The sequence below is a fragment of the Zonotrichia albicollis genome, chromosome 10 (genome assembly GCF_047830755.1).
Source record: "Zonotrichia albicollis isolate bZonAlb1 chromosome 10, bZonAlb1.hap1, whole genome shotgun sequence".
NCBI lineage: Eukaryota > Metazoa > Chordata > Aves > Passeriformes > Passerellidae > Zonotrichia > Zonotrichia albicollis.
Genome location: NC_133828.1, coordinates 29,866,966 through 29,878,246, shown reverse-complemented (window position 1 = coordinate 29,878,246; position 11,281 = coordinate 29,866,966). Strand labels below are relative to the sequence as shown.

Below are 11,281 nucleotides of genomic sequence, written 5' to 3'. Positions count from 1 at the left end.
CTTTTACCCTATCTCTAAGACACTATTCACTGCACTTGGGTATATGCAAAGGCTGGGCCTGGCTATTTGTCTGATAACACAAAAAAATTAAGAAAATGAAAGTTTAGGTAAAAAGGATCAAATATGAGATGGTGTTGCTTTACAGTTTTTCTTGTGCAAAAATAGAATACGGACTTTATGTTCACATTTCAGTTACTGAACATGAAATGCAACTGTATGAACTTTCATTTAAGAAGGCAATGAATTTATACCTTACCACAGGGGGCTTATGTTATTATTCTCATTTGTATAACGACAAACAAAACAGAACCATACCATTGCCTGAAAATCCACTTCAGCATCAACAAGAGCTTTGGAAATCTGTGCTGCTTGCTGAAAGTGAACATTATCTGAAAAGTGGAAGAGGAAAAAGGTAAACAAAAACTGCTTCTGTAATACTCTGGGGGAAAATCAAAGCAATGTACACACTAGACTCCCCAGCACTGCTGACTGAAACACAGATTAGTTGCAGAAATCGGTATTATTTTATTGACGCAAATGTAACAGCCTTGCCCCTTCATGCTTTTGTTTTGTCAGTAGTAGAATTGCGAACCTGTCTGTAATACTAAAATGTCTAATTAACTGCAACTCACCATCTGCTGTTCCATGAATAAGGAGATATTCAACTTCCTTGAATTTTTCAGCTCTGGCCATTACTGTTGAACTCTGAAATTAAAGGGAAAAAAAAGAAAAAAAGGTGCTATTTATGAGGGTATGACTTGCTACCAACTGAATTTGATTCGTGTTGACACTGTCTGGGTTCCCTCAGCTCAGCCCAAGCACAGCCCTGCCTACCCCCCTCTGAAGTGCCAAGGGACACGGTCACACATCCAGGGCACGGTGCCCCCACTCCCAGCACCCCACACCTGCCTGCAGCTGCTGCCAAGGTCGTGGTGCCAAGGAACAGGGGCTGCAGAGAGAAGAGCTCTGCAGTGAGGCTCACATTCGATCCATGGCCAGCATGGTGGGAGCCTGCAGCACACCGTGTGCCATAGGTTTCCTGCTTGACTGCAGACAAGTTAAAAAAAATGTTGCCATGGCAACAGTGCACCCTGTGAGAGCAAGGAGTCGATCTTGCAGAGGCTACACATGTTATCTTCCCCACAAAGTTCACCTGCAGGTAAGGCACCACAGCTAACAATGCCTCAGTCTCCACTAAAACTGGGAAACAAGAAGTTTAGAAAAATGCGCTCTCCAAATATGAAAGATAAATGCCTGAGTGAAAATCACTAGACTCAATCTCTAAACAGAAGTCAAGCTAAATTTTGGGAATGGAAACACGATAGTGATGAAAAGATGAAATAATCAGCAACTATGATTAATCAAGAAATTTAAAACATAGTAACAACATATTCCCTAGAACATTCTAGCCCACCTAACTTGCTACTGTGACTAAAGAATGAAGACAGTGAGGATTGCAGATAAGATTTTTAATTTGGGCAAGGAAAGGGAGTAGGATGGTGCTCTGCTATGAGCAGAGAAAGAAGAGGAACAACAGGGACGAGACATTTTAGGCTTGATAAGACAACCAGTTAATCTGGCAAGAAAAAAACTACTAAAAATTATGAACAGAAGAATTTAGTGACTTGCTTTTCTTCCTAGTTTTGTACTAAGGCTGTATCCTTGCACAAGGATTAGTACCCCAAAAAAGTCGAATACATTGTACTGCCAAGACAAGAAGTGTTCCAACTTCCTTATGTCTCTTGTACACTCGTGAATCTTTAAAGCAAGTACAAATATTAAATTTCTTTTGTCATGGCAGAATAGTGTACCAGAACCCTTCCATACATGAAGTAAGTTCTTTGTATGTATTCAACCAAACTAAAAACCAAGTTCGGCAGAGAGGGCAAAAAACCCCCACCCTGCAGTCTGTAACACTGCAGTTGCCCTCTTTTGATAGTCAAAGGCTAGAGAGCACCAGAAATCCAATATATGGAAATCCACCAAGTGTGGAAGCATGATACTTTCCATTTAGATGATTTGGTATCATGGAGTAAGAATGAGTGCCAAAATATGGAGAAAGCGCTGGCCCAGTGAGATTAAAGATGAAAAAACCACCAAGCAGCAAAAAAAACCCCAAACCAACCAGTATCCTTTGAGTAAATAATTTCCCACATGTGCAGAGGGAAAATGGATAGACCACCTTGCTAGGCTTTCTTGCAGAAAAACAATGCTGTTTTAAGTAAACCTTCTGTGAGTGGAAGCCTGATTTAAGCTACACTTCCGAGAACTTGACTTGGCAAAAGCAGTTTTAGAAAGAGGATGTCACTATTTTTCCTCTTCAGGCATTAAATAAAATAAAGTTATTTGTAAAAATACTTCAGAAAGAAGAAGCATATGAGATACTTTCTCTGCTTTTTTATCACTGGTGATAGTTCACTTGCTGTACTCACACTTGACATGAAGAGTCCCTTCCCTAAAACAAGATTTAAGGACACAGTACCTTTGTGTCCTTAAAGAAGGTTGCAAGATAGGGAGCACTCTCAGGTAGGCACAGTTAGACAACAAAGCAACAGCAGCTGAACAAACCTTAAGTGGACAGCAAAAAAATACAACTCTATTTACCACCTCTGTTTAACAGTTACACTGCTAGGACAAAGGCTCTGAAAAGGTAACGTGAACAAGTACTGAGAATTAGGCCCTGCTGAGTGTAACTGGCTTTTCTAAAGATCACACAGCAGTCAACATTTTATCAGCACTCCACAAACAAGTTAAGGTTTGGCTGAAATTGAAGGTCTCTCTCCCTTTAGCATATTCTCAGATAATAGAACAAATGTCAAATCAGTACAAGATGGCATATTTACAAAATTGTACCCTGTTTTGCATAACCTAATGATGCAGCAGTTCTTAAGGACTGAACATTTCAAATCTGCTAGAAAAAGATTGCCAAATCTATGACTGTTTCAAACACTTGCCAAAAGCATATCAAATTCAGAGTGAACTGCAAAATAATGTTCTCACAAGTTGAACAGTCTCTTCAGTATGCTTTACATGGCTACTGCGTCTGACCTCCAGAGCTCTGCCCTGATTCAGTCTCAATGAAACATCAAAGGGATGTTTCTTCCAGGCCACCAGATTCTCTGCCATTCAGTCTAGGATTATATTAGGAGCACCACCCATGCTTGTTTCTCTCTTTTACAAAGCTCTAATTTTTAGTAGTTTAGAACTACATTAAAAGATACTGAACATACCTAATTAGCCCACTTAGGAGCGTGAGTCCTCCCTCAGCTTTGATTCCTGACAAACAATATTTAACATCTCACATTCTCTGCCTTCCATAAAGTAAAACCTAATGTCACAGTAGCACAAAGGCAGGAGGTACCCCTCTTACCACAACTAGTTTCTTGAGTCTATATATTCAGTCATTAATAATACTCTCCATGTTAGGGAAGTGCTCATCTTCTCCAAGCAGGTGTGTACAGCATCTCATTTCTTTTAAATCAGGGTGCATACTACAGTTTATGCAACTTTTCACTTTTCCTGCCAGCTTTACAGCAATGCAGCAGGATAGAGAATATATGATGCAGCACACAAACCTGACAGCACAGAGTTAGCAGTGCAAGCTTTAACAGCTTCAGCTGTACGTACTAGCTTTCAGTACAGATTCTGCATTCACCTCAAAAACCATTGATTTCAGCAAACAGCTCTTGTCAGTGTCAAGGGGCCAGGAGGCTGGCTATTGGGACTGGGACATGGATCAAAGGGGCTGTAAGCCAGGAACATACTGGGCTGAAGTCAGCAAGGATCTTCAGCAATAACAAAATCCCACAACACGGTCACTGAGCCTACATGAAACAACAAACTCACTTCTCAAGCCACCCCACCCTCCAGGTTAAAAGTAAAGTCCAAGTACCATATTATTTGGAGCTTTTAACAACAAATGAGGATTTAAGTTGCATTTTCCTTTCTCTAGGAGCAGCAGCAAAGTGTGACAATCTGATCTAGGCAATTACTCCGCCTCCATCTAGCCACCATTCTCCCCAATTAGTCCTCTGAGTAACACATTTGAAACCTTTAGCTCTTTGGTACTGGCAGTTTCAACGTGGCCATTGCCAGCAATGGATACCATGCCAAGAAAATCCGACTCCTGGCTTGAAAGGATTAAACAGTCCTCTGTTGCCATCTGTGCCGTGAAGCTGGTGAGTGACTTTGTGCACCCAGAGCGTTAACGTTCGTTCTGCACAGCGACAGGAACTCGTATTTACACTGCTACCTCACAGACCTCCTACTGTTCCCACTGCCTTAAAGAAACACATTTGGAAAAAGGCAGGCAGGAGGCTGCAGGCTGCTGGTCAGTTCCTGCTGTGCCCAAGAGCTCAGTAGTTAGAAGAGGGAGACAGACACAGTACCAAGTTGTCCAGCAGTCACTACCATTGTCCCCAGTCTTGACCAGAACATCTCATATAGCAGTTGACAACACTAGAGTATTGTAAATATATGTCAAACCACATGTTTCAGTACATATATGTATGTATTTATATGTGTTATGATACTTTTAAAACACTGCAACAACCCCCACCCTTTTTTCTACCCATGACACTTTTTTAATGCACACAACAGTGCTACCCGTCTTCTACCCTGCTTACCAACCCAAACACAGAGAATGCTCTATCTCCTCCTCTAACATCAATGTTTGGTTCCAGTATCACCATGGCTGGTCTGTGAAACAGTTTTCTGTGAAACATTCCAATAACCAGGGCACAAAGTACCCCTCAGATTCCCATAGTTCTCCCATAGCCACTGTATTTTCACCTCAGCCTGAAGTTTCCCAAAACCTAACAGAACATTCGGCTGCTCTGCCCTATGCCCAGCTACCTGTGACTTCAAAAAGCCCTTGAGGCAACAGAAATCATCTAGCACATGGAAGAGCAAGTCAAATTAGATTAGAGCAAGTCAATTAGATTAATCACGCTGCAACAAGGACGAACAATCTACATGAAATTTGCTTTCAGCAGGACAAATGCAAATTCCCTCACTCCTGTGCAAACACTGGTCATTTTAGAACAAACTTTGGACACCCTCTGTCTATGGAGATGGGGCCAACATTTCAGTCCTGACAATGCTGGCTTTCAGTTGCTCTGCAATTTGATATCATCATGGTACAGACAGATTAGCCTACCTGTCAAAGTGTTCTAGTATGGAGGAGATTTTGCTTTCTTTGCAAAAAACCTGCAGATTCCTAAAGCAGGGAAGTTCACATAATACTCATTAAAAAAAAAATTAACATTTCAGAGAGAATGGGAGTACATTTGTTTTTGTGAAAAATGTTTAAGATAAAGCATACTTTGCTCATGAACATATAAATTTTAAAACAAATTTGTTTCTTGGTAGTTAAAATAAAAGTTTTTACAGCTTGTTTTACAGTCTGCAAAGTAGTCAAATGGAAGTGAATGTAAAAATAAAACCCAAAACACCAACAGACCAAACAAACAACAGAAACCCCACACCATACACCAAGAGGAAGCTGCCTTGTGCAAATTCAAACACACAAGATTACAGCCTGTAACAGAACAAAGCAACAGTTCTAGCAGGAAAGAAGAAAAAACTTATTTCTCCCCACAGGGAAAGAACTAAACTGTTTAAAGAACAACATACCAGTTTAGAAATGAAACAACACACAAAAAAAGTGATTTCTTTCTTACATTATAGTTCTTCAGATTATCATTTTCTGTAGGAAGGCCCATGTATCGCTCTGTGTATATTGAATCTGAAATTAAAAAAATCCCAAAATTAGAATCTGCTACTTAATTTTCAGTCTGTCTACCATCAATTTTACCATCAATACAAGCAGTAACAATGCGTACTGGAAATCAGGTTTTCCACAATGAAGGGTGTAGGTAACCATCGTTATTCAGAATAGTTAATCTTCTTGTTGCCATGGACACCTGAATGCTGAATATTAATATAGCACTTTGTGTCAGTGTTTCCTTATTGTTATTCTTTCAGTAATCCTAAAAAATGACTGAAGATGTTGCAGTAAATAACTAGCATCTGAAAAAAAATCTTATTTATTTTATCTAATTGTTTACCACCAAAAATCTATACTACGAAAATATAGCAGTATATTAGGATTCAGCTTGGGTTAAAAAAAACAGTGGCATTTTTTGCCATTTTATCATTTGCAGATTTGCAGCTTTGTTTTAAACCCTACAAATTAATGCTCTGCTGCTGTATTCTAATGTCCATTTGACTTCTCAGAGTTGTTGCACTAGAGGTTTTTTAATGATGAATATGCCTCCATAATCCTTCATTTAACTAGGTAGAAGTGGAATTTTAGAGATCTTGATTATTAAAAAAAAAAAATTTCTGTCATACTGTAATATTCATGTCCAAAATATTATGAGGACATTGCTATGTCCCCAGTAGACTACTGCTGCTGCCTACCAGCATGATCTGATCTGCTGAATTAGCTATTATACAGCCTCTGTGCTAGTTGCAGAATGATAAATTATGCCTTCTTTAGTAGAGGTTTGCCAGAGAAAGCTTTCCCTTGAGTGTTTTTGGATAAATAAAAATGAGGAAAATGTTAAAATGTGTTCAGATTGTACCAGCACCGATTCATAACTTCATATAATTTTTTTAATCTGGGAGGAGGGCCCCTATAACTAGCCCATTTCTAGCCTCCTGCAACTACTTGAAACCTCATGCTCTAAAGGCTTGAAGCATGTAGACACTTGTCCACTTGATCAGGTTTTTCTCACATCAAGCTATTCTCAAGATGAATTAGATTTATAAAATCCAAATTTTACACGCTAAAAAAACCCCTGACGAACCAACCTAAGGCAATTCAAATCCTATTCTGGTACTTTGAGAGAGTAAATTACAATGGAAGTTCAAAGTTAATCCTCAATAGTTCATTCTTATAAGTGAAGTTTCATTTTGAAGACACAAAACTTTAACTGCGATGGATTTCTGACACACAATACTGTGTGTCACCAAAGCAAACGCAGACACATTACAGCAGTGCTACCGATATTACAATGATTTAGCCTTCATTAATGGTTAAAGAGATTACCTGAAGTTATGGATCTGACTTTTTAAAATGGGAAATAATATTTAGCAAATTGGTTTCATTTCAAAACGCAGTGGCCATGAGCTCATAAAAACAGACCAAGTGGCATTTACGTGGCATCTAGTAGATAACCCAAAGTTCTGCACTACGAATCCACACTTTGCAGCGTGTGCACTGGAAGACATATGGGAATCCTTGTAACGAGGAAGCCCTCACATACCATAGTATTGCCAGCGTGACACAGGGGCAACCGCTATTCCACACTTGAACACGCCGCTCCCAGAGCCAAGCACCATGGAGGTCGCATATCCCCCATAAGACTGAGAAGAAAACATTGCTGTTATTTTAGTCAGAAGGGAAAGGATGGGGCCCATCTGCTACACAGTTCATCAGGCATTTATAGGATCAGCGTTTTTCATATTAATGAACTCCATGCTGAATTTGGGTCAGATCTGAGCCAGCCTGCTCGGTCGGGGAAACAGGCACCAAACAGCGCATGGCAGCTGTGGCACTGATGAATGAGAGCCTGATGGGGAACAAGGGCGCAAACGCTGCCGAACTGTGACTCAGCTGAGGATGACTGTGCTTGGTAGCACTGTAGGCAGCAGCAAACGACAGGAAACGAGACACTGCTGAACCGCTGTGTCCCTTCCCGTGCTGGGGGAGTGGGTGGAATCAGAGCTCTGGCCCACAGTCTGCTCTGATGAGTAGTTGCAACAGGGCGTCCAAAAATTTCCAGCTCCCTTGGAGCAGGCCCGTGGCAACTCGCTCCCTACCTCTCCCCCAAAGTGTCAGGAGCAAGACTGTGACTGGGGAGTGAAGGATCTGCTGAGTCTGTGGGAGGAACTGTGCAACAACACACTCCTTGCTATACACAAAAATTTACTCACAGTCTAGCCTCATACACAGATGAGTAAATATCTGACACACTTGAATATCCAGGCAGCAAGATACCTAAACACTGTCACCAACCGCCCAAATGACTGCCCTCACCAGAGTTTGAATGGGTTATTTAGGAAAATGTGCCCACCCACATTCAAAAACAAGAGCTATTTTTGGATCTCATTCCTGTCTTAAAACCAGATTACAGGCACAGGGAATTGCATCTTATTTCAAAGTCCTCAAATATTTGCTCCAACTTCAATTCCTAGGTCCTTCCAATGAGATAAGCAAAGTAATGCATGCTCTTAGTGATCAAACACTGTTTAAATGCCTAACCTGGCCACAGTAAAGGTATTACTGCTGAATTTATGGCAAACAAAATTCGTGTCCATGAATTCATGTACAGGCTGACAATGAGAGGCTAACAATCTAAAAACTCAAGATTTAAAGAAAATCTGCCAACAGGTTCAATGTCCAGGATGCATAATCCCAACATAGCTCCAAAGAGGAATGTTCTACTATTCATCCTGAGGGTCATAAGGACTTAAGATGGGATTGCATCAAATAATCAATTTCTGCAGAAAGAATTTTCCTTTCACTACAGTTAATACCATTACATGTGATTTCATAGAACAGAGATGTTTACCCCCAGAAGAAAAGCTATTAAAGACACCATATTGCCATCAAGCAATTTATTCATTTGTGCCTTTCACCTGCAGTGCCCAAATTTCAGTTAACAATTTAATTCAGCACTGCAATCACTAACACTATGCACACATTTAGCTTTTTAGCTGAGGGTGCATGCTATTAAATGATTAAATATTTCCATCTACTTTGCCAGGTTTAAAGATGCATCAAGTTAGAGAAATCTGGCCTGCGGTTGCAAATACCACGATAACCATCCCACACAGCTGGCTCGAGTGTAATTTCACATCTTTTTTAAAATCAGTCATGCAACTGAAGAAGTGCTGTTGAATACATACTTGGATTTTTTTTTCTTTTTAGTGTAGGTTCATAGTGTACACAGGAACTTGGCAGCATCCATTTAAACTGGTTTTTAATCCCTCTAGTAGTCCTAATTTCTTTTACAAAGGCTCCTGAGTGATTGCAAAAGGGTAATGTGTAAACACACTTTTAGATGAACTTCATCAGCTCAAGTACTGGATTGTGCTGTGACCCCAGAGGTGCCTCACATGAAGCACTACAGGATCTCACACACGTGACAGCACAATAAATAGTTGTTAAATTAAATACTACTCCAGCCAAAAATTTTGAGTACTTACCCAACCCCAAATAGCTATTCTGTCCTTATCAACGAAGCTCATTTCAGAAAATTTTCTGAAAGCAAACAGAATAATTAAACACTTAACAGACAGCAAGTATTTGCCATTCTTCAGATGTGTCTATTTCCCATCAAGTCTTCCTCTTTCTATTGTACATTTCCCACTTCATCATAGTAACTGCACATGAAAACATATGATAATTCAGGCACGTGTGTCTTTAGGAAATTTAGAAAAATTTAATTTAAAAAAACATCTGTACATATAACACTCTGAAACCCCTCAATCCATAATCACTGACATTTGTATTGTACTAGGTCAGATTTCACTACCTGCCTTGGTTTTTTTTTAGAAGATGCACTAAAATCAAACTGCAGCAGTAAGGAACAGACCAACACATGGAAATACAGTTAGCATAAAAAAAAATTAAAAAAAAATCAAGAAGATTGTGAAATTGTTTAAACTCCTTAACATTTTAAAATCCCACATAAAAAACACTGTAAGATCAAATTTCATTGCAATTCTGAGAGATCTCTACTGAGATTGTTTGTTTTAGTGAGGTTCTACAAGCATAAACCAAGTGACAAATGTGAACTACGGTTTGAAGGCTGAGTATTTCTCATAATTCTGTGACAAGAGAAACTTGCAAATGCTTGAAGTAAAACTTCCATCTCCAAGTTCCTTGGTAGTGTGCTCTTCTACTATGATACATTATCATCTCCATAAAATCAGAGATATGGTTAACTGGTGTTAGAGCATTAACTGTCCTCTTTTTTTAAGCATAAAATGATGGTTGGCATATAAATGACACACTTCAGAGTACAAAATTAAGCAGAATGCAGTTACTTTTTGCCAGTATTTTCCCGATGACCATTTGAAACCTTCACCTTTTTTTCCCCCTTACACAACAAGCACGTAAAAGAAGGAGCAGGTGTTGACCTTTCCCTGTGGCTCACCTGGCTGCTTCTATCTGATCTTCCACTTCATATGTTCCCAGCCTCCGGTTTATGGCGTGCATGATGCGGTCGCCCTGGTAGCCGCTGCCCCTGCCGTCGAAGCTGGCCACGATGACGCGCTCCGTGCTCGCCAGGTACGTGGCCCAGCTGAGCCGGAACATTTGGTCCACTTTCTGACTGCACGGTCCTGCGTAGCTAGGGGAAAAACGTCACAAAATCCAGGCATTTACTCTCCACATATTCTCACATCAAGCATTTGAAATATAATTACTGCTGACAATTCTGGCCTTTGAAACAGGATAAACTTTCAAATGAAAGGAGGAAACAAGGAAAGCATCACTGACTGACTCCAAGGTGCCACTAAAAGCAATGTGATTTTTTGAAACTTCAGCTGTTAATCAAGAAAGCAAGATTTTTGGTTTTGTTTTAATTCTTTCTGCTCTCTAATAAGAAACCTTCATTATTTTGACTTAAGGCAGCTAATCAGAAATCCAAGCCAAGTCTTCTGTTTTGGCATATCTAGTCACCTGAGTTTCAAAGTGATGTTCTCTATTTCTGTTCCACTCACCCATGATTTATTTGGTTTAAGTCTGAAATCAATGAATAGCCTTCAACTGGAAAAATGAAAACCACCATTTTCTAGGTCTCATCAGTCTGAACTATTTCTTATGCAGGCTGAGAAAAAGGAAGCAAAACTATAATTGTAACTTTTTACTTGAAAATATTTCAGAAGCACTTGATCATTATGAAATCATACTCTGAGTGCCTTGATGATAAAATTCTGTGCAGTGCACTTCTCTAGCCACTGTTCAACACAGTAAGAAATAGAAGAATGGCTCATATGGCTCTATAGCACACTTTTATAGCACATTTTTAAAAGCACAGAAAAAACTACTGGAAATTTAATTGAAACTATGGATCCATATAATTCCAAAGTAATTTCTGATATTAAGATCACTGTGAACCAGATGTGATCCCGACAAACATCAAGGTAAGTCAATAAAAAGAGTATCATAATCAAAACAAGCCTTAAGAAGCCAAGAGCATTGGCAGTTAATTAAAATGTTCAATGACACACCAAAAAGTGCTACCAAATTGCATTACATAAAGAT

At 39.6% G+C, this 11,281-nt stretch overlaps 1 protein-coding gene across 1 annotated transcript in view; it reads right to left on the bottom strand.

Annotated features, from left to right (window-relative positions):
- The window catches only part of DPP4 (dipeptidyl peptidase 4), a 54,517-nt gene that overhangs the window by 15,806 nt on the left and 27,430 nt on the right, over positions 1 to 11,281 (bottom strand). The window contains exons 20-25 of the mRNA XM_014265728.3: positions 10,170 to 10,364; positions 9,217 to 9,271; positions 7,272 to 7,371; positions 5,682 to 5,746; positions 633 to 705; positions 316 to 389 (exon numbers count right to left, since the gene is read on the bottom strand). Coding sequence (XP_014121203.2) covers positions 316 to 389; positions 633 to 705; positions 5,682 to 5,746; positions 7,272 to 7,371; positions 9,217 to 9,271; positions 10,170 to 10,364 — 562 coding nt within the window. The remainder of the gene's footprint in view (positions 1 to 315; positions 390 to 632; positions 706 to 5,681; positions 5,747 to 7,271; positions 7,372 to 9,216; positions 9,272 to 10,169; positions 10,365 to 11,281) is intronic.